The 24,061-nt window shown below is 35.9% G+C and overlaps 1 protein-coding gene across 2 annotated transcripts in view; it reads right to left on the bottom strand.

Annotated features, from left to right (window-relative positions):
• Positions 1-16,149, bottom strand: part of LOC120525274 (proline-, glutamic acid- and leucine-rich protein 1-like) — a 46,640-nt gene extending 30,491 nt beyond the window's left edge. For both annotated transcript variants that reach the window (XR_005632921.1, XM_039747416.1), the window contains exons 1-8: positions 15,983-16,149; positions 12,128-12,192; positions 11,417-11,522; positions 8,301-8,450; positions 8,065-8,136; positions 7,919-7,978; positions 6,310-6,460; positions 391-520 (exon numbers count right to left, since the gene is read on the bottom strand). Coding sequence is in view for 1 of the 2 variants with exons in the window: in XM_039747416.1 (XP_039603350.1) it covers positions 391-520; positions 6,310-6,460; positions 7,919-7,978; positions 8,065-8,136; positions 8,301-8,450; positions 11,417-11,522; positions 12,128-12,180 (722 nt within the window). In the remaining variant the exon portion in view is untranslated. The remainder of the gene's footprint in view (positions 1-390; positions 521-6,309; positions 6,461-7,918; positions 7,979-8,064; positions 8,137-8,300; positions 8,451-11,416; positions 11,523-12,127; positions 12,193-15,982) is intronic.
• Between the last annotated feature and the right edge of the window lie 7,912 nt (positions 16,150-24,061).

Genomic DNA, 24,061 nt, shown 5'->3' on the forward strand with positions numbered 1-24,061 from the left:
ATTCATAAAAGGTGGTAACTGTCTGCTGAATCAGAGTGTTTGAAATGTGTGTGTTCATGTAAGTTGTGTGCTGATGTTGACATACATTTGCTGCAAATTATCATTCAAAGTGTACTATTGATTATTCTGTGACTATATGTCAATTCTATATATAAAAATGAAAACACTACATGAGCACCTCACTAATTTTCTGCTGCGTCTTGGATAGTTCAGTTTCTATTTCATGTTGAAATTTGAAGCATGTCTGGTTTTAATGGACTGTCAAAGTCGAAATTTAATACATCTACCTTTAAATAAGGTGACTCAAAAAATGATTTGCTTTTTATTGCAATTTTAGTACACATCTTTGAAATATAAGAAGCACAGGTACCTAACACAGCCAGGACCTACCTGAGCAATTTAGAAAGGCTTTGGCAAAGTCCAGCATATCTCTGACTTAGCCTCAGAATAAAAAGTGGATCTCTCTCATCCAAAGGACTGAAGTTTAGCTCCACACCAGGACCCATGTATATTACTGGATCTGTGGGGAAAAAATGCCTTGTGACTGACAGAAATATTTAATAATTAAAGCTTTCTCATTTTGATTCTACATGACACTTGTACGTCTGCATGATATACATACAAATGTGCATAAATTCCAGTATTCATTAATACTTAACAGCTATAATGCTAGCTTAGACAAAAGCACTGATTACTGTACATATGTGTGATGCATCATCTGGCTTTACACTTAACTTCTACATCAACATGTGTCTCAACTGACATCAGATTACTGATGGCATCATCATCAACCTAAGAAAAACAATATAAAAATAAGTTTTAAATAAAAGAGCTTCACAGCCACACACTGCCCTGAAAGTATATTCACTATGAAAGTCCTAAACTGAAACCATAATACACATAGTTTAGATTTGGCTTTCAGGTGACAAGCAGTGCTATTTCAGTTCTGATATTAATTGTAGTTTTAGTTTTTTTATTTTATTTTATGAAATACAATTTTATTTTTATTTTGTTCTAGTTTTCAGTGGAGTCAACAATCTGTACTTTTATTTAGTTCTGTGTTTAATATTTGAGTTTTTATTTTATTTAGTTCTGGCTTTTTTACATGATATTAGTACAATTTTAGTTTTTCCCTGTTGCAAGACCACAAATGCTGGCCTATACATATTTCAATGCAATTTATGTTTCAGTCAAAAAAGTTTACTCACAGTTCATAATGCCGTTACACACAGCTTGACTATCAACAGGATCAAACAGATTAAGTGGCCTTATGAGTATAGTAAGAAAGATCAAATGTTTCAACCCAAGAAACCAGTCTGTGCAAGCACGTTGCTATTAAACTTTCAACAAGCACCCATTTTGAGATATTTGTTCATGTTGCAATAACATCCATTGCACAGATCGCCACATAGTGAAAATATTCGTTTGACGAGTGCCTGTAATGCAGGTGCACAGACAAGGTCGTCAGCCACTGGACCAGCAGACTGTATGTTGACAATTTTTGCTGCCAGTACTGAAGCAGTGATGTGCGGTGAGGTTCATGGCTGGGGAGGCACGGACTCCTTCAGAGTCAGATTTACAAATATATGAACCCAAAAGAGTAGCTTATTCACTATTCAGTTGGCAGCATGCACATTTGAGTACTGGTTATGTTTCATATCTAATCAGCATTCTTTACACACACATAGGTAAGGTGCATATTTGTCTAAGAAAGAACATTACATTTATAACAGCGAGAGAGAGTGGAAAGAGCACATTTGCTCTGCACCCTCCATATGTTCTAAATTTGCCATTGCAATTTCACAATTCATACTCATTCAATACAAATGAAAGTATAGAATGGTGTACAAAAAAAGATTTCAATTTTGACCTTAATTGAAATATTTAGCTGTTTTTAAAATATTTCAATTCTGATGCTTTAATCAATTTTAATACAGACTACTCTACAAAAGGATATTTTATTTAAGGTCAAAATTTTGTTTTTAAATATTGGATTTTTTTTCTTAGTCTGATCCCATTTTTATAAAATTGAAAACTGTTCATGGTATTACCTTTATTTGTAAATGAAGTCCATCCACCTATCCTTCTCAGTGAAAATCTTTGTCACTTTCATGTAAAAGTTCTCCTTATTTTCCTTTAGTTTTAAAACTCTTACTCTTCCGTTTTTGACAGAACAAATAATAAAAAAAACACACCGCTGCACTGCACTTGACTTTCTGATATTGCTAACTTATTGGTGCCTTGAGCCTCTGCATAGGAGAACAGCAGCAACAAGCACATGTTGGGCTCCCAACCTTGTACCTTTTCACTGCCGTTTTGTAAGTCCAATCAGCAAGACCAGATATGTCACACACATTTATTAAAGATATTAACCAAACTGTGGAAAGTCAGGGTGTATAATAAACGCGTGTGCGAAAATTTAATTGGAAAAATACAGAGAAACAGCAACAGGCATGCGCCAATTGCATGCATCAATCCAGTGTGTTAGGGATAGCGCAGTCAGAGGCTTGGCTTGTCTCATCGCACCACACATTTCTCCCCTGTATTTGAAAAGGAGAGGAAACAGGAAATGCGCAAATTCAGCGATTTAGACTATAAAAAATTATCAGAATTATTGGAATCATACAGCAAACAATTTTATAGCACAGACCAGTGGACAAATATATTTTATGTTATCATTATTATTTTTTTATTTTTCATGATGACAGGTGAGACCGCATGTCCCTGTATGAAGTGCAGTCATGGTGCCAGAGAAGTGCTGGACTTCCACTAAGCACTGATACAGCTGGCCCTGCACTGAACCTCCGAGACTCTTCTTCTTCTCGCATGCTACATTTGCTTTTATTATTATCGGCGCTGTAATTAAAGTATTTGCACACGTTACTTTCTCGCTTTCTACCCACAAACATCTGTGCAAAATTCGCCATCGTCAACCACAAGTGCTTACTGCTTCAACCCGACAAGCAAAATGTGCTCAACAAACAACGGTCCTTTACGGAAGTTGCGCCACGTGACTATAGTAAGACCAAGGTACAAGATCACCACATAGTGAACAGCGCAACGTAACTGAACACTCAGGATGACCTACAAGAAACCCCTCTGCATGACTGAACCAGATTGAACAAAAAATGCTATTGCTGTTTTTTCGTTTTTACTCAATTTTCATTGTCATTTTAGTTTGATCACAAATCACTAATTTTTTTTTTTTTTTATTTAGTTTGCCTTAATTTCAGTTCTCGTTCTTGTAAAGCGAAAAACATTTTTAGTTCTAGTTCTCATTTTCGTTATGAAAATATCACTGATGACTAGACCATCCTTCTTAACATACGTGTTACTTAAACAGTTGTAACACATTACTTTTACTCCATTACTTGTAAATTTCTTGAAAAAGTGACTTTTTTAAAGATGATTTTTAATATACATTTTTTATGGATTTCAATGGTAATTTTATGCTATCAGTCAGTTTTCCCTTCTAGAACTGACAGCCAATAGCAAACAAAGCCTTATTAATTTCCAATTACTTATTCTGTGGTTCTCATTGAAAGAAAGAAAGAAAGAAAGAAAGAAAGAAAGAAAGAAAGAAAGTTTTTCTTCTATTATATTGGTAGCAGCTAGTATCTGACTGTTTTCTGAATAGTACTTCAATATTAACATTAGCCTTAGAACTCTCACTAGTTTTAAAATGCCCATAAAATAAACTAGTTTTGTAGTCTGATTTAGATGTCCTTCCTTCATCATTATTAATATGCTATACAATATCTGGCTATAAAATCAGCTCAAACTTAAAAGTAAGAAAGAAGAAAAAAAAAAATCACAGAACATCATGTGTGTTGATCACAGCACAGCACCTCACCTCGGGTTTCTCTAAAGCTGATGTCATATTATCTAACTTCTAGTCACACAGAATATAAAACTAAACAACTACAGTTGCTAATCTTGTTGCCAACGCATGTCAGTTTACAAGACTAGTTATCACAGAGCATATCAAATTACATGACTGCCTGACAACTTTCCAGCACAGTTCCACATTTCCAAAATAACGTGAGCACATCCCTTTTTCTGACAGCCAAGAATGTGCTGCCTAATGAAACTGTTGCCCATGTGAAGGCTTTTACAGATAAGGAGAGTGCAAACTTGCTTGAATACATGCATACACTACCATCACACATGCATGCTGCTGCCCAACGGGAAAACGTACCATAGTATTTACAGCACACATGTACCTGTAAAGCACTAGCAATACAGAGACAGATCATTGTTAAAAAGTGAATTGTTTATTGCATATTCAGTGAATTAAGATGTTGCTATTGCTGGTGTAAAATGTACGACATAAATATCTACTTTTTTATTACTTTTAATAACACAGTTCAGATAGTGAATTCAACAATACTTGGGGAAAAAAACAATAAAACTAAGAATTTCCTAAAAAAAAAAGTAGATTTTCAGGTTTTGGAAATGACATTGCCAGCATCAAAAAATTTCAAGTATATCTCATATGAGAGTATATATTACATAATCAGTCCATGCACATCTAGAACCCTTTCAGAGTTCAAGTTTTTGTTACTCACTGCATGTGTAAACCTAGCTACAATAATAAAAAGTCCATGACTCTTTTAATAATTACACTGAGAGTGGTTAGTCTCAAGATTTCATCCATTTCAAAGACATGCACTGCATGGGCAATTAGATGGAAGAGTCAATATGGCTGTGGGTGTGTGCCATGGTTCCCGTCTTGCTTTCAGAACTGATGGGATGGACAGCTCCCTTGCAAGCCTGTTAGTAAGGTGTTTGCAAAATCAATTAATGAATTTTAAATGCATTTTAAGAAGCTGCAGAAGAAAATAGTAATAATAAGTTTAAGTAAAAACTGCTGGATATCACTTGTTGAAATATGATTTTATGTTTAGTTTAATAATATTATTTGATTTTATCTTAACTTGGAAAATAGACAATGGTTATCAAAAGATATGAAACTAAGAAAACAGGATCAGAAGCACCCTAAGTCTTTAGTGGTTATATCTGCATGTTTCTGCTGTGCTTTTGCTATGCAGACTCAGCATGCATTTCTTAATCTTCACTAAATAGCCATTTTTTGCACTAAAATGAAAACTAAACTGAAATGGTGCACTCAGAATGAACATTAATTGGAAGGAATCAATAAAAATAAAAACTACAACAGAAATAAGTCAAAAGCTTGCAAGATTAAACTGAAGCTAAATGGAAAACGAAACTACATAAAAACTAAATTAAAAAAATGTAATAATAATTATCTTGTTCTGCAGACAACAAATAAACATATACTCATGTGCCAAAATTAATTTAAAAAAAATGTACTTAATCCAGGAATCAAACGTCCATCACACTTGCCTTTTTGTTTGTTTATACATTTTGGTATTCAAAAGGATATCTCTGCAGTTGATATTTTATGTCAAGCTTACTAGTACTACTTAACTTTAAATGAAAAAAAGTTCAAAACAGAAAAAGATAAAATAATAAATTATAATTAAAATAAATTTAAAAGTAAAATACATAAACAGCAGAAAGCCTACATGTATTATTTTATGTTGAATAAAATTATACAAAATATATTTGAAAAATAAAGCAATTCCTATCAAAACAAATTTAATGATGTGAATGGCCTATTTCGTTTCAGGTAAAATCTAACTATTAAATTTTCTGGAATACAATTCAATGCACAATAACTAGATCCTAGAGTGACAAAATTAAAAATATGTTGGTATCTTGGTAATGTAAGAATCCACTGTCTCCCCAACCAACACACACACAACATACAGTTTTACTTTTAAATAAACGTTAAATTCAAAAAAGAATTTGAAATATTGGAACAATAAACATAGAAACAACAAAATAACATTTCTGAAACACTGATCTCACACCCGGTACATCATTAATCAGGATTCAACTTAAAAAGTGCAGAAACCTTTCCTAGAATAAATGAATATTCTAAAAGAAAGTATTTTGTTGATCAAGTTGAAGATTTCCTTAAGATCAAAAATATTTTGTATTCTCTACTAAATTCACTGCTGTAACTTATAAACAAATTTAAACATTAAAACAAAATGAACTGTTTAGCCACATTAGGCTCCATGTTGCATTATATACTTAAATCAGTTGTTCACAATTATAGATATTGCATGTTTACAGTCATCAACACCCCAATAAGAAAAATGACATAAAAATGTGAATGGAAATTATGAAATATTTACAAATCAGGCTATCAATCACTCCAACAGATTATCAACCCATTTATTGACTTTTTTTTTTTTTTTTAAATACAAGTTAAATTACCTGTTTCTGCGCCTTCATAAAGTTGTCCTAAAAGGCTATGTGCAGTGGCCAGAATACACTGTAGTTGCTGAGCCCAAGCCTCTGAAGTCTTGATTCCTTGCGAGAACCCAGAACCTAGTGTCGGTAGAATGGAATAGCAGGAACATGCCAACTGAAAGAGATGAGACGTCATGATTAAGATAAAGCCCTGGCTCCCCTGAAGTAAGAACCTCAACAATAGACAGCTCCAAACTGATCAAAATAAAATTAGAGGAAGAAAAGCACCATTCACAAATATTAAAGGTACAGCTTTTTTCAAAAGGGTAATTTTCAATTTATTTTAAAACAAATTTAATTTAACAGTGCACTATGGCAGTAGCGTGAAGGATAGAAAAAGTTTACATTGCTCTAAAGTCACCCAGTAGTTAATTTAAAAACAACTACCTTTAAATCATGTGACACAGAAAGTACGAGCATTTTAATTCAGTTACTGCCAAAAGATATTAACAGTAAATTCTTAAAATGCAAGGTTTTTCAAGTGAAAAACAGTGCCTTAAAATGAAAGAATGCTGAGTTGACGACTGCTTGAAATACAAATAGTACCTTCACTGGTACCATATCCTCAAATGGCTAGGTGCTCAAAAAGCAGTATTTGCAGAATTAAATATTACTGGTAATGTGATCATTACCTTTCCTTTGACAGTTATATGTGACTTGTGACTAAGCAACATCAGTTCAAACAGTTCTACTTGTACCTTTCATCTAAATGAAAATGTTTCTTAAAGGACCACTACCAGGATAAAGAAGACAATAGCAAAACTCCTTTTCTTAAGTATTTATGCTGTCTTCTTGTTCATAGCCACTGACAAATTCCTTCTTGTAACATACTGTATAGAACTACTAGCCATATGCGCCCAACTACATGGTAAATTCTTAAGAATCTGACTGTAACTGAATAAATTACATCTGCCTCTACATGCATATATAACCCGTCTCTACCCACAAACCATTATAAAAAAGAAACAGTAGGCACTACTCACAATAACAAACTAAAGCACAAATTGAGAGAACAGCAACTGCCCTTTCAACAGTTTGCTGGTGTTTGTGGATATAAAAATAGTTCATGTATGTGACTGTAATGTGCTAACAAAGCGCTGTCTCAGACTAAAAGTGGTGAGGCAGTAGCAGGAGCAGTCATAATTCAGAAGGTTTGCAGAAACTTAGCATCATAAATGTGTCCTGTTGGAGTATTTAAATTATTGGTATGTAAGCTATATAGACACTGACAGTAACTTCTTTAAATATTTGTATTGTATATATTACTGTATTTCAATGCTTCTTGGTGTTATGTAATACACCGGAGTGAAAATAAATGTCAGCTCTAATCATTTACATGTTTCATATTTTACACCTTTCTGTTATGTGCAAAGATGTGGTTCCAGTAACTGCCTAGTGAGGATTCTGAAAAAATGTGTTCTAACAATTTTTCGGCTAATTGTATGGGCTAATTAAGCTACATATTTATAAAATAATACTGTACAATGTGGTATAAAATAAACAATTCATTAGGAACACAATATATTATTCTATTCACCACATTTCAGAATGTCACATCTTTAAAGAAGTTTACCTCCTGCATCCGAGTGTTCTCTGAATCCATCTTTGACAAGAAATAGGCTCCCAGCTTTCCCTACAGCAAAAACACAAGAAGTAAGTGACATGAAACTCTTGGTATTGTAAAGATAACTGAGCACTAATGAGTGTAGGCCTTCTCACCCGCAAAGATCCACAGGCTCTTGGGTAGAAGGTCATACAAGCATGCATTCCTTCCATAGCAGCAATATGGCACTGTTGAGAAAAAAAGGGAAACAAGTATACAGTAGTTGGGAGTATTATTGTCAAATGTACAGCATACATTTATAAATTACTGATTTGTTGCCCTCTTCATTTAAAACCTTAAATTATAACACAAGCACTACAACAGCCTTAATTGGACCATTTGACATATTTACCTCTGGTTTTACAGAAAGCAGTGATGTCAGAATTCCTGGAATTGAGTTAAGGCCTATGTTTCTAGCCAGCTCTGGCAACTGAGATGAATACTGGAGTAGGTCATGAAGCACATGCACAGCCAGCTCCATTGTCTGCAAAGGGTCCTGGGACTGTAACACAGATGTCAACATATAAACTTAAAAGTACAAGCATAAAAATGTAAATATTAGCCTATATATTAGTATATAGTTAATGGAAGGTTCTATTTTAACTCATAACAAGCTAACTCATAAATGGAATATTCTAATTATTTCTTGTCATTCTGATTAGAGACTAGCTCAGTCTATGACCTTTCTTGCAGTTAGTTGATAAGGCCTGGAGGGCAAACAATTTCAAACCGTACTGAACATACCTGAAGTTCAACATGAGAAAGCTAAGATCATAATGAAACAGAGAAGAATCCTTTTTTGGCTTATGTATTCTTTTCTGCATGTGGAATAATTCTTTTTCTGAATTTATGTGACTTCATTTTTTAAATATTAACTAAACTTTTTTAAAAACTAGCTTTACTGGACTGTTGAATTTCTAGTTGCATATCTGACTAATGTTGGATCCTACCATGTCGATTTTAGGAACCTAAAAAAAGACGCAGCTAACATTATAAGTACTATATATATCAATTTATTGAGTTGAAGACCACAAATTACAATCTTCCCTAGAATGTACCATGTTCAATATACCTTCAAGAATGATTTTCTGGTATTTTTTATTAAGTCACTGTATTTCTAAACCATACGATTTCCAAAATGGAAACTAGATGCACTAGATATAAAATCACTATTTTCCACGTTTATTCTCCATCTTTAAATCAGTATAGCTAGATCTATTTTCCTGTTTAGTCCAAGTGTTCATATTTTAAACTTAGATTTATAGCTGGTTCTTACATCTGGTGATTGGGGCATTGTGAGCAGGGGACTGGTGATCTTCACATGTGGGCTATGCAACACACAAGCTTTTAATGGACTTTATATTCTGCTGTTTTCCACTGTTGGTTATCATAGACCCATACTATTTAAGAAACCCTGCTATCCTTGTTCTGAAGAAAATCATGATATAAAAAATGTTTAATCACTAGAAATTATATGGGCTAAATAACATGTAAAAAATGTTTAGGTGGATTATTCCTTTAATAATAAAAATACTGCAGCCCAGAATTAATGTTAGAACTGGCAGAATTTGCAATTGTGTTGGCATGACAACAAAATGCATTCAAACCTGTGGTACACTATCTTTTCTGGAACTGTGGTTTGAGTGCATACTGTGGCTATGTCTTAATGTAGAATTACAGGGAAAAGAGAAAACAGAACCAGAAAGTGAAAAAAACAAATTGATTGTCTAAATCAAGGCACATGATATCCAATATGGTGTTCCACAAGGCTCTATCCTGGGTCTGCTGTTATTCTCAATCTACATGCTTCCATTAGGTCAGATTATCTCAGGGCACAAAGTGACCTACCACAGCTATGCTGATGACACACAGCTGTACTTATCAATACCTGATGGCCCCGATTCTCTTGATTCACTAACACAATGTCTGACTTGTACCTCAGAATGGATGAATAGTAACTTTCTCAAGTTAAATAAAGAGAAAACTAAAATCTTAGTGATTGGCAATAATGGATACAATGAGGCTATTAGAAATAAACTGGATACATTAGAATTAAAAGTCAAGACGGAGGTAAAAAGCTTAGGGGTAATTGTTGACTGTAATCTGAATTTTAAATCACATATTAATCAGATCACTAGGACAGCATTTCTTCACTTAAGATACATAGCTAAAGTTAGACCTCTTATATCACTGAAAGATGCTGAGAAATTAATTCACGCTTTTGTTTTCAGTAGACTACATTACTGTAACGCACTCCTCTCAGGACTACCAAAAAAAGACATAAATCACTTGCAACTAGTGCAGAATGCAGCTGCTAGAATCCTAACTAGGAAAAGAAAATCCGAGCACATTTCTCCAGCTTTGATGTCACTACACTGGTTACCCGTGTCATTCAGGATTGACTTTAAAATTCTGCTTATGGTTTATAAAGCCTTAAATAATCTCGCCCCATCTTATATATGGAATATCTGACACCTTATATTCCAAATCATAACCTCAGATCCTCAAATGAGTATCTCCTTAGAATTCCAAGAACAAAACTTAAAAGAAGTGGTGAGGCGGCCTTCTGCTGTTATGCACCTAAAATCTGGAATAGCCTGCCAATAGGAATTCACCAGGCTGATACAGTAGAGCACTTTAAAACACTGCTGAAAACATTACTTTAACATGGCCTTTTCATAACTTCACTTTAACTTAATCCGGATACTCTGCATGTTCAATTCATCATAACAACTATTCATGGTGGCTCTATAATCCGTACTGACCCCTACTCTCTCTTCTGTTTCTTTTTCCGGTTTCTTTGTGGTGGTGGCCTGCACCACCACCACCTACTCAAAGCTTCATGATGCTCCAACAATGATGGACGGATTAAAAGCCAGAAGTCTACATGACCATCATCATCAAGTCCTTCCATGAGAACCCTAAATCCAAAGAGGACTGTTTCATTTATGTTAGGTAGAATGCCCAGAGGGGACTGGGCGGTCTCATGGTCTGGAATCCCTACAGATTTTATTTTTTCTCCAGCCGTCTGGAGGTTTTTTTGTTTTTTCTGTCCCCCCTGGCCATTGAACCTTACTTTATTCTATGTTAATTAATGTTGACTTATTTTATTTTCTTACTGTGTCTTTTATTTTTCTATTCTTCATTATGTAAAGCACTTTGAGCTACTTTTTGTATGAAAATATGCTGTATAAATAAATGTTGTTATTGTTGTAAAACTGTGAATCAGATTTTGAATTGTAAATGACAAGAATCTCAGTTCTTCTGTGAATTGATTTTCTGCTGCAGGACTACTTAGTACTAAGCAACCAGTAGCAAGATTACTTCTCCTATGTAGTGAATAAAAGCACCACCATTCTACAACTGTCAAAACAAAAATAGGAATTTAAACCCTTAAATGGTAACATGGCACTTGTTCAGACAAGACTTCTAGAAACTAAAACAAAATAACCAAGCATTTTTTTTTACCTGAATTATCTGCTGGATGGATCGAAGCCAGGTTAAGCAGTGTTGTTGGAAGAGCTCAGTTGAGCTATCTTTGACCATCACTGCCATGATACACAAGCCTTCAAATCTATAAGAATTAGAAAAAAAGATTGCAAAAGACACATAATTTTAAAACATAGGGGAGAATATGCATTCAAAAGTTGTGCACATTTAGTTTTTATTCCTTTTAAAGTGCAGTATTCATAACTAAAAGGGCATACACCTCTAGATACCAACCTCCAGATACCAAATGGAACCCATGAAATCCCCCAATTTAATTCACATAAAACTTCTCAATGCCATTGATCCTAGCAAGAAAAACATAGATGTTGCCATCAGTTTCAGCATTCCACAGTCAGATCTGTCAACCATACATGTTGAAAGGCCAGGGTTTGTTCCAATTCTATTATAACGAAATCCCCATTGTAACAAATTATAACAGATGCAAAAAACAGTTCGGTTATAGATCACAGTATGAATGCTGCTGATGTGCACCATCTCCAGAGGGATGGAAAAAGTAAGGATTAGTCCAGGATGGTCTAAGATAGCCATGACAATTCTCTAAGGAAATATATATCAGCACGCACTACAAAACTCATGAGTGGAAATCTGAGACTTACTAACACTGGCCTATAACACAAAATATCAATTTCTACACATTTTCATAACTTGCACTCAGCATTGGCTACTTACCGGGTCTTGACTGAGCCAAGCCGTATGTTGCTCAGAGAGACAAGCCCTGCCATCACTGCTGCACTCTAAAGGGTGAAAACCAAATGTTACAAAGATAAAATTAGTTCAATGCTAACATAAAATTCTTTGATTGATTATCAAATAATTTCCATGGGCACTATGATCAAAACAAGTTTGCTATGTGGAATTTATGAAATTTACAGAAGCACTTGTTTTCATTAGTAAACTACTTCTAAAGTTTGAGCAATTGATATTACTGTATTAAAAATGTAGAAATTCAAACAAAAACTTCTGACAAGTATTAATAAATCTTAAAAAGAAAAAAAAGAGTGTGCATAACTATTCCTGAATTAGCACATCAGAAATTACACAGTTGAATTGTTCCAGATGTTTCCATCATAAAAAAGTAAACAAACAGACCAGTGAAGGCAAAAAAAGTCTTTTTTTTCTGCATAACTTCCACAGTTACAAAATGACATTCATTTGGGGAAGGGGAGGTAATTTTGTGAAACTTGAATTGGCTCAAATACAGCATAACTATTACTCATTAGTACACTGTGTCCAACAGATCAGAAACAGTCTTCAGGTGGCAGATGTGTATGTGTCAGAGACGACTATATGAAGAAGACTTCATGAACAGAAATACAGAGGCCACGCTTCAAGACACACACCAGTAGTTAGCTACAAAAATAGGATGGCCAGATCACAGTTTACGAAAAAGTACTTAAAAGAGCTTGCAGAATTCTGGAAAAGGGTCTTTTGGACAGACAAGACAAAGATGAACCTGTGTAAAAGGAACTGCTCAAGACACAAAGCATACTACATCCATCCATTATCCAACCCTCTATAGCCTTCCTCTTTTAAAAATGTTGGTGTGGGGGTGTTATGGCTTGGGCATGTATGGTTGCCACAGGTACTGCACACTTATCTTCATTAATGATGGAACTGCTGATGGCAGTTGCACATTGAATTCTAAAGTAGATAGAAACATCTGGTCAAGTTCAAGTAAATGCCTCCAAGCTCAATGGACGGCACTTCATCCTACAACAACAATCCCAAAAATGCTGATAAGGCAACACAGGAATTTTTAAAAGCTAAAAAAAATGGAAAATTCTTGAAAGACCAAGCCACCCAATTTAAATCCAATTGAGCATGCCTTCCATACGCTGAAAAGAAAATGTAAGGGGGGAAAGCCCCCGAAACAAGTAGGAGCTGAAGTTTGCAGCATTAGAGGCTTGGCAGGAACATCGCCAGAGAAGATACCCAGCACATGTGTATGAATCACAGACTTCAAGCAGTCACTGCACGCAAAGGATATGCAACCAAGTACTAAATATAACTGCTAGAATATACCTACCATTGTTAAGTCCCAAATATTATGGTACCCTAAAATGGGAGGACCACATAGAAAAGGTGTTGTCTTTTCTAAATGGTGTGACTGAAATGTATGCAAACATCCTTGAATTAAAGTCTGCAATGTGCACTTTAATTATATCTGCATTATTTGTGAATTTAAACTTTGGAGCAGAAGGGTAAATTATGGAAAAATGTGTCTTTGTCCCAAACATTATGAAGGGCTCTATTTGTAACTATGGAACAGTTCAGACTATAGCACCATTATTTAGAATGCCTTGAAAAAAGCAAGACATTAGTGAGGTGTGCATTTTGAGTGCCACAGAATAAATCAGAAACACTAACTCAGAAAACTAACAATGAAGATTTTAAAAGGTGCTATATATTTTTGTTGTATGATGCACTTCATATTTGAAGTTGTATTCACTAACTGTGATTATATTCAGTAAACGTTGTTGTTGTTATACTATTGCCACTTCACTATCGGGCATAAGCAAGTAAGAGTCTTATTGTACTATTTGCATGTGGCAATATATTTGAACTTGAATAAGCACACCTTATAAAGAGCACTTGAAATACCAAGTCAGGAATCAAACAAAATCATCTCAGTATACAAATTATGTTATCAATATTAAAAGATATGAAGCTGATGATCTGGTTCAATTCATTCTCAGAAAAGATTTAACATTCATCTCAATTTTACAATGCAATATTAATCCATCTGGCAGTAATTTAAGCCAGCGAGCCACAAAGGATACCTAACCATTTCTTTTGAGCTTGCATTTGCTCACAAAGTAATTTAGGATTTGTTGCCAGTGATAATAATAATAATTCTTTACTATAGGTGGTGAAGTGGTAAGAAAGAGATGGACAATTAGAGACAGGGGGTGATTAGGGGGGCTAGAGTGACTAGGCTGTGGAGGGCAATTTAGCCTGGACTTCAGGATACACCCTGTTGTTTATGAAGGATGCCCAGGGATCTTTTTTGACCAGAGAGAGTTAGGAACTCGGTTTTACATCTCATCTGAAAGGATGGCACCATTTTTACAGCACAGAATTCCCATCACTGCACTGGGGTATTGGGATCCACATTCAGCCCACAGGATAAGCACCCTTCCTGGCCTCACCAACACCTCTTCCAGCAACAACCCAAGTTTTCCTAGATGATCTCCCATCCAAGTACTGGCCGGGCCCAAACATGTTTAATTTCAGGTGTGAAGCGCATGTGGTATGGCTGCTGATGTCAAATGTCTTTGGAGTTTTTTTATACCTGGAGTAAATTTAAATGGTGCCAGTGGAAAAAGTTGGGGAATTTTGGAAATTCATCCTAGTGTACAACATATTTTTAAGTACTTGATGAAAATAGGTCCCCTGATGTACATCAGTTTTTGGTGGACACAGTTTTATTCATCCATCCATCCATTCATTCATTTATTCATTTTCTAGACTTGCTTATCCAGATCCAGGGCAGGGTTGTGGAGAAGCTGGAGTTTATCCCAGCAGCCATTTGACACAAGCCAGGAACACTTCATGGATGGACCAGTTTTTTTTAAGAAACAGTTACTTTCATTAATTTTACATACTGTAAACTTAGACATCATATAATTCAGAGCTGTGTGTTTCTTCCTCATAATGAACTAAGACACAGATAATACATAATGGCATAAGACATTTGACAAATGAGGAGTCGATTCCATCCATCATCCTAGTTTATTTAGGTAATTTGGCTTTCCCAGCATTTCGACAAGGTACTTCTTGACAGTTGTCAAGGATTCTGTTTCAACTACATGCCCTGGTACTTGTACCAGATTCACACATCTCTGTATAAAATTTTTTCCTGGCTTCGATTTTAAATGCACTTCTCCTTAATTTCTACTGGTAATCTATATAGATAAAGCCTAGAGAACCTAGTTCAGCTTTATTCAAAGTCCGAAAGGGCAGTAGATGCTAAAACATATGCTGCACATATTCAGCTATTTTTAAATGACAAAGGTCCAAACAAGTTATATACCCACTTAGATCAATAAACTTTTAATGCAGACAGCTTATTTTGACATTATGTGACCCAAAACAACTAATAATGAATTGGTTGTCAGTGTGTGCTGGAGCACGCGAGCACGCACTCACTCACTCACTCACTCACTCTGGACCAATTTAAAGAAAACTCTTAACAATTCTACATGTAATTAAATCGGAGGCAAGGTTGGACATATATCACGCGTGGAGACGGGGCATCTCCACAGAAATGATAGACTCCACTTCCAGGATCGGGGCTCTAGCGGAGTAAACTATTACCTGATCTTCTCTACTCGAGGAAAGTAAAACGTGAGAGGGATCCGTTACTTCACTGGTCATTTCAATTGACACTTAAATATACAATTTGCAAATAAAATGGTCTTAGCACACACTCAGCGTGGCACTATAAGATGATTTGATGCCTGCCCCCCATTTTACACAAAAGCGCCCACTGAAACCTCCGTGTCCCACAGTAAAGACCGGTACCTGTGTAGCTATATCCCCATGCTCTCGGTAGCTGGACAAAAGAACGGGAACATATTCTTCCAATTGTATCCGTCCGTAAAACTGATAACAATCCTTCCGTCAGCCTCATGCCTGCAGATCTATGCAGCGTCGCCGCCGAGGCTGCCATCTTTTCCTTTCTTGTGACGCAAATAGTGACAGACAAGAATCGCGGCAGAAATGGGTTGCGTCACAATCTGCGACAACCTACTTGGACGGTGGCGCAGTTACAGGTTGCTGTCGGATAAGCAAGCAGTTTCCATATGGATCGTGTCGTTTAACTGTAGTTTTGTTTTGTAACACTTACTTATAAAACAGTTCGTTTGAACTGATATCTTTTACCACCAAGCATATTGATACTTATTACAAATTTACCAGGCTACTGGCTATTTTGGTGTCATTTGATCTATTTATAAGTTTAGAGAAACTATGTGTAATATTCTTTATTTGCTCTGGAAGCTCCCGTAAATGACTCAGTGCAAGGCAGATGGTTAACTTAGAAAGGCGTTTAATTTATTAGTGCACACTAAACAGAAACTTTACAAAAGACGCCGGTCTCCGTTACTCTATGTTACTAACCACTCCCCTTTATTTATTCATTGGTTATCTGGTTTATAACAACTTTATTTAAAACCTTAATTCACAATATACCACATCCCCCTTTTTCCAAAAACAAAATCACTTTTCCTTTTCTTTCTTACTGTTTTGCATTTGAAAATAACCAACTATTTACACATGCCCTCTATTTTTTTTTTCATATTATCAGTTCACTGCTAAGTATTGTGTGCTTATGTAGTCCTGAAACCCAGAGGTCTTCAGTACTTGGCCTCCTGCTGGATCTTACAATTTGACTGTTGCCCATTACAAAATCTTTAAATCTTTCAGGTATTTTTACAACCCTGCCACTTCTAGTAGATTTTTCTCGAACTTGACTGTCCATTTGGTCTTCCCCTTGGTGGCTTTCTGGAGGTGGTATACCTGCATCTTCTTGTGTCGGCACCTGTTCTGTACTACAGTGGTCTTCTTCATCCTTATCAACTATAAAAGTGTCATCTTTACATGGCCTAAGATGTCATCTATTGCGTCTATACTGCTGACCTGTTGAAGTCACAATGTAATATGAGCTTGGTTCTTGACGTTTTCGTACCACTGTTGCTTGGTTCTTGACGTTTTCGTACCACTGTTGCTGGTTTCCAGCCTTGCAGGGTTTCTAAAATGACTTTTGCTCCTGGACCAAGGATAGAAAGTGACTTTGTGTGTTGATCATAATAAGTTTTCTGTTTTTGTTGCTGCTGTGTTAGTCTCTGCTTCATTTCCTTTGTGTGTCTGGGTTTCAGCATGGGACTTGTTACAGGGAGGGTGCATCTGAGACTATGGCAGATACTTTATTAGAAAAACCGAGGTGGCAGGGCTTGCAGTCTTCAAAAATGATAAAGGCTCAAGGACCGACACTCTGATTGACGATGTCTCACTAACCAACAATTTCTTCTCAACACATTCTATGCCTACTTTGAAAGTCAAAACATTTTTGAAAAATCTGCCCGGTCTCCAGGTCAGCTGGGTGAATTTACTCTTAACATAACTGAGTGAGAGGTTTATAAAACATTTAAGAGGGTTAATCATCGCAAAGTAAAAGGAAATGAAAGATTATAGCCATGGGTGCTAAATTTCGGTGCCTTGGTGTTGTAAGTAAAATTTCCAAGTCATCTCCGAAACAATCATCCGACTGATTTTCAAAAAGACCTCCAATGCTCTGGAGACCCAGAATTACATGTCTGATTGGTTGCTACCCAGTTGCTCTCATCTCAGTGGCCATAAAATTTCCTTGAAAAGCTTGTGTGGTCACACATGAAATAGCACTAGTTTGCTTGCTGTGGATGATGCTGCATCACAGACCCTCCATACTGCTTTTAATCACATATATAGTTGGAACACACATGTTAGGATGCTATTTATTAACTAATGCACAGTTTTTAATACCATTATCCGTTCCGCACTGGTTGCAAAACTGAGAGAACTGTGCCCGCCCAGTTCCTTCTGTAACTGAATATTGGCCTTTTTTACTGGCAGAATTCTGATAGAATTAGTAGAAAAACATCATCGCCACTTATCATGTACTCTGGTGCTCCACAAGACTGCTGTCTGAGCCCAAAGCTGTAATTACGTTTCACTTAGGTCTGTAATGCCAGATTTGACACTCGTCATATAATTAAATTTGCTGACAATACCACGGTCATCGGCCTATTTCAAACAAGACAGCATACCATAGGAAGATTAACAAACAAGCTAACTGTTGTCACATCAACAATCTCGCCTTAAACAAATGAAAGTTACAAAAGGTGCACGAGAGACAACTTCTCCATGCTCTTTAGACCTTGTGATGGGATGTATGGATGTGCCATCCTAGTGGAGCTGGACTACCTGTGCAACCTCAATTGGTTGCAGGTACCGCCTAATGCTACCAGCAGTGACATGGACACTAGCAATACTAGAAAAGAATCAGTCAGGAAGGTTAAGGAGAGAGTAATTGTCTGTAGCCACCACCTACAAATCCATTCTCTCTTTGGGGATTGTCTTGCTGTTGCCTCTCCAGTGCACCTGTTAGCACTTTCATTTGCACCAAAGCAGGTGAGGTTGATTCATCATGGCTTATGCTTCCTAACTGGACAGATTGATATCCTTGAAGCTTAATTGACTTGTTGTTAGACTGTGATGATTAGGTGTCCCCTTTTGTCACCAAGTAATAATTCAATTAAGCAATAAAACAAATGTGAAAGTCTAGATTCATTATCCTGAGATTGAATAGAAAATAAACACAAAAACTGAAAATGTGATCTTATTTAGATCTTTAATAAAACAGATCAGCAGGCAAGTAAGAAAAGAGAAGAAATCAAGATGGCATGCAGGAAGTTCCACAAGGTGGAAACCCACCAGAAGCACTCTGCAGGCATTCCTTGTCTGGGGGAGTCCCCATTTATTTGAGCCATTCAAATATTCTGAACAATACAAAGCATACAATAAACCACTCTAGAATAATACATCATACCAATATTAAATAAAGACAAAATATGTAATGATAAAAAGGAATGAACTAGGCCAGTGGTTCCCAACCTTTTCACTTGTGTAACCCTTGGCAGCACATTTCCATAATCTATAACCTTAATATTAGCAAAATGTTTTAAATTCATATAGATGTTGTTATTTACATTTTTTATGTTGTAACTGGAAGTAAATGGGCCAATAATGGGATTACTAAACAAATAATAAGGTGAACAAATAGTGCACATATCTTTACATTCAGAAATTTAAAGTTTATTTTAAGGCATATAGTTTTTTTAAATCAGGTATAAGAGGTGTACTATACAGTCTCAAATCTGGACCAGCATTTGGCTTAGATAGATAGATAGATAGATAGATAGATAGATAGATAGATAGATAGATAGATAGATAGATAGATAGATAATTTTAAAGGCAGAGAGAAATGTGAATGGACAATCATCATCGCACTATGTCATGTTGACGTCAGTGGTTCACAGTTCGTAAGTGCCCTTAAAGTTACGTAACTACAGATGAACGACTGCGACTTAGGAGATGACAACTTCAATTGGAACTTCATAAATCAAGGAAAATGTGGTTAGTACATTAATGAAACACCCCTTCATAAATCATTCACATGAAATAAAAAAGAACGCAAAGGAGCTTGTACCGGAGCGACAAGACTTAAGAATTCAAGCAGAATTGTAAGTGATCGATGACACACATACTTTTTCTAGCTCTTGTTATGACAAACGAAGTTGGCTAATTGGGTGTGAGGTAAGTCATACGTTTTTTGCTTTACCTGTTTGCTTTTTCAAAGAGTTGGTACCAAAGCACTGTAGACAACGATGGTGTTACAAGATGTAAAACATTTTTCTGAAAAATACAAGCAAAATTTAGACAATAGCATGATGCTACATTTTGTTGGCAGGCTTAGTATTGCTGAACAGCTTTGATGAAGGCTACAGAATTGGCATTTAAAGACACAACGAAGAGGTAACCATAAATCGACACATCCTGTCCAGAATAGTAGATGAGATATAATCTGTTTGTGGTTAGTAGATAATGGTGTGCCTTGGGATGATTTTAGTTACAAAAAGTATGCCACTAAAAGGAAAAAAAAGGTTGTGAAACTGCTCTAGACAAGAGTATGTGGTTATTTTTTTGGCCGGGTTACTAAAATGAATTTAATCAGAAAGTAATTGAGACATTTTCAATCCTAAAGGAAATGGTGGTTAATTTTATGTTCAAGGAAATATACGTATCTTGGTTGTAAAGGCAGAATATGATTTAGGTTGGAGTTGTCCTGTGGTTGTAGTACAAGACAGGTTTGGAGGTGAGTTGTATTTTAAGATTGGGTGTGTGGATCTTACAATGTGAATTTGTGCCTATGTGAAGTAAGCCTGGCAAACCTGCATGGGACTGGGCGGACTGGCAGCAAATATAGAATAAAATTATGGTGGCAATGACTCTGTGGGTGTGGTAATTGATAAACTGGGATGCAAGACTTGATAAAAATCAGAGGACTAGTGATTGCATGATTTGTATTTATGGAAAACAGTAGGAAAGGCCAAGGACTGGGCACTCTGTGAGCAGAGGCAGAATAAGATTTGGACTGGACTTATGTTATTGATGTGTTATAGGACAGACAGATGTGCACATTATTGGAAGATTATGGAGGTGGTGGTGCAGTCATTATGGTATTGGTTTTGGCAGAATGGAGAACTGGACAAGTTGGCAGTGAATTTGGTCATTTTAAAAACAGGTGTAGTATAAAATTTGGGTGGCAGATGCACCTGTTCCTTTCCACATCTATAGGGAAAGTTATGGGAAGAATAAGGGAACTGTGGATGTCATGCACTGATGTTTTGGGGCACAGTATAACCGGAAAAGCTAGCATCAGATTGGGCAGCATGGTGGAAAGTGTATAATGCATTTTAACCTGGATTTGTCCAATGGGTCTGGTACTGGATAGGCTATGATGAAAAACATAAGAGCATGTGGAATGACCAGATAGACAGATAGATTTGAAAGGCACTATATGATAGATAGATAGATAGATAGATAGATAGATAGATAGATAGATAGATAGATAGATAGATAGATAGATAGATAGATAGATAGATAGATGCAGATTTATTGCTGTTAGTACAAAAGACCCCAGTAGTGTTTGTTGACACATATAGTATATAACTGTATATAAGGATACATATAAAAGTAAAATACTTTATATGAAATATACAAATTAAAGTGACGTCTTTCGAGTTAAATTTAAAACAGTAAACTAATTCATAACATATGTAAGTACAGAATGCTTCTCTTTATTTTAAGGATAGGTGACATGCAAGTGAGAGCTAATTAGGTAGGATGGATTTAATTGTCATATTATCAAATTAAGATATTTACATTAGCCATGGAAATAAATAAAAAAATTTTAAGGAAAAAAAGAGTTGTTTATTAGAAATTTATTTAGTAACATAGTGAATCTGTTGGGGGGGATAGCCCCCCTTAATTCCACCTATGAATGGAACAGTATTAACCCAACTTCATCATCAATATGTTACACGTGAAAAAGGGTAATTACACAGCACACAGAAGGCACCTAACTAATGTGTTTAACAGACAGATAACCATTAGACTTTAGAGGAGGTAAAGAGATCTTCCAAGATGCAATAAGAAATAAGGTGGTATGGACTAATAAGAACCTAGAGGAATGAGAACACCACTTCAAGGGCAAATAAAGCACATTAATTTTTTTAAGTAAGACCATTTACAAAAGATGAAAATTTAGCTTCAAACTGGGACAGGTCAGACTTGCATAGTCTTTTCAGATAATAAATTTTACTAGAATGTTTGGAATTGATTTTAAAAACAATTAAGGAAATCAAGACGAAAACAACCTCATTTAGCCACCATTAGTAATATCAAACATTTTGGAGACAATCAGAAATTAAATTAACAGTGTGGTAGCACAATTATCCTGTTTGGTCAAAAAGACAGTAAGAAAATTAACTTGTCAACTGGAGAAAGCCCTAAAATTAAAAAAAGAAACACAATTACAATTGCAGCCTGAAATTGAACATTATAAAAGGAGATGAAAAGAATCAGTCTTTGCATATACTGAATATGTTGTTGTCACTATTTCTCTAAGGTGACCAGAACTGGCAAACAGGACTAACGACACTATCAAGCAATGAGACTCCATGTAGAGTGATAAATGTTGCCTAAAATAATGACTGCTTAATGTTTGTAATACTCCAAGTAGAACCAACTGAATTAGCACATGCATATTTATTAGCAATACATCACAAAGAAGAGTAACTGAAAGATGTATAGTCAGATAATAAAGTTAATCAGTAAAGAAAATGGAAAAGACAGTCTCAGCGTCAGCATTACAGGTATTCTTTATAGTAGGATTGTTACTTGAACCCATACAAGAGTATGACATTTTGCAGCATCATGCTGCTCCTGCCTCCATCTGTCATCCTGGATGTCCAGTACACCCTTAACCCATGTTCTCTGGCTTTCTGTCACTCCACTATCCTCCTATCCACAGAGTGTTCCCAACACAGTTCTCTGAACATTTTTGGCATCTTGTCCACAGAGTATTCCCAAAAGCCTTCTGGACAGAATACTCATCATCTTGTAGCTCATTTTAGTCTCCAGTTATCCATTACAATCTACAGATTTTAATACAGAAATAAAAAATAATTGTATGTGACAGCAATGCAATACAAGGAACACTCACTTATCTTGTATATTTAATACTTTCTAGTACATTATTAGAAAAGTGCTTCCCCTAAGCTATTGTGAATGGAATTTATTCAAGTCTAAAGATACAAGAACACTCTTAAAAATAAAGGTGTCAGAGTGATTCTTCAGAGTGATGGCAAAGTAGAACCATTTTTGATTCCCAAAACATCCATTCACATGAAGGTTCCACAAAGAACCTTGTCTTCTGAGTACATTTATATTTGTTTTTAGCAAATGCTTTTCTTCAAAGTCTGGGTGACTTTGTGATAATGATTCATATACAAAAATCTAACAGATAATATCAGTCAGACAGAAATTCACCAAACAAGATAGACATCAAATGCTTCTTAAACACACTGAGGGTGCCAGAAATTCAAATGTAGGTGGGCAGCTCGTTCCACCAACTAGGAGCGACACAGTAAAAGAGTTTGGATTGAGATTTGATGCTACACAGAGGTGGCATCACCAGGCACCATTCATCAGCAGATCGGAGAGGACAAGAAGGACAGGACCTCACAAGTGTCTCAATATATATAGGTGATGACCCATTGACTACTCTTAAGCAAGCCTTACCTTCTAAGGATAGCAGGCCGACAAAAGAACAACAAAAATGAGCATTGGTACATTCTGTCTGCACTGGCCAGAAGCCATAATACTTTTAAGCTGCCCACTTTCACCAGTATAGGATGAAGGATGAAAGATGTTATTCACAGAGGTGTTGTACTCACGTCAGGAATCTCAGAAATATTCTTCCGCCATTCAATTTTTATGTTCCTGTTATTCCATGCCATATGGAATAGATTTAACCAGGGCTTGAAGTGAACCATTACGCACCTGTACAGAGTACTTAGTGCATAGCAGCACTGTTTTTAATGCACACATCCCATATATATAGGGGCTCCGTCAACCGGACACCTTTAACCCCCCCAGCGATGTCTGATCTAGTGAAAGTATATCTCGACGATCAAAATTCTGAAAGGGTAACCCCCAACTTCCGCTCATCTGCTCTATTACCAAATCAGGCATAAATAGAGTACCGGCACTTACTGTATGTGTCTCCATGTCAGGCACTGAGTTTAACCCACATAAGATAACATTCTAAACCCCAATTCATCTACCGATGTCCTCAAGGTCTAAAACCTATGACTGTAGTATAGCTGGTAAAGCAGGAATCAACGTGGGTTAAACTCTTTGAAAATTAATGTTGATGTTACTTATTTTTCCCCATAACTGTTTTTAAAATACTTTGAAATTCAGGTACACCTGGCAACT

The sequence above is a fragment of the Polypterus senegalus genome, chromosome 3, assembly GCF_016835505.1.
Source record: "Polypterus senegalus isolate Bchr_013 chromosome 3, ASM1683550v1, whole genome shotgun sequence".
NCBI classification, from domain to species: domain Eukaryota; kingdom Metazoa; phylum Chordata; class Cladistia; order Polypteriformes; family Polypteridae; genus Polypterus; species Polypterus senegalus.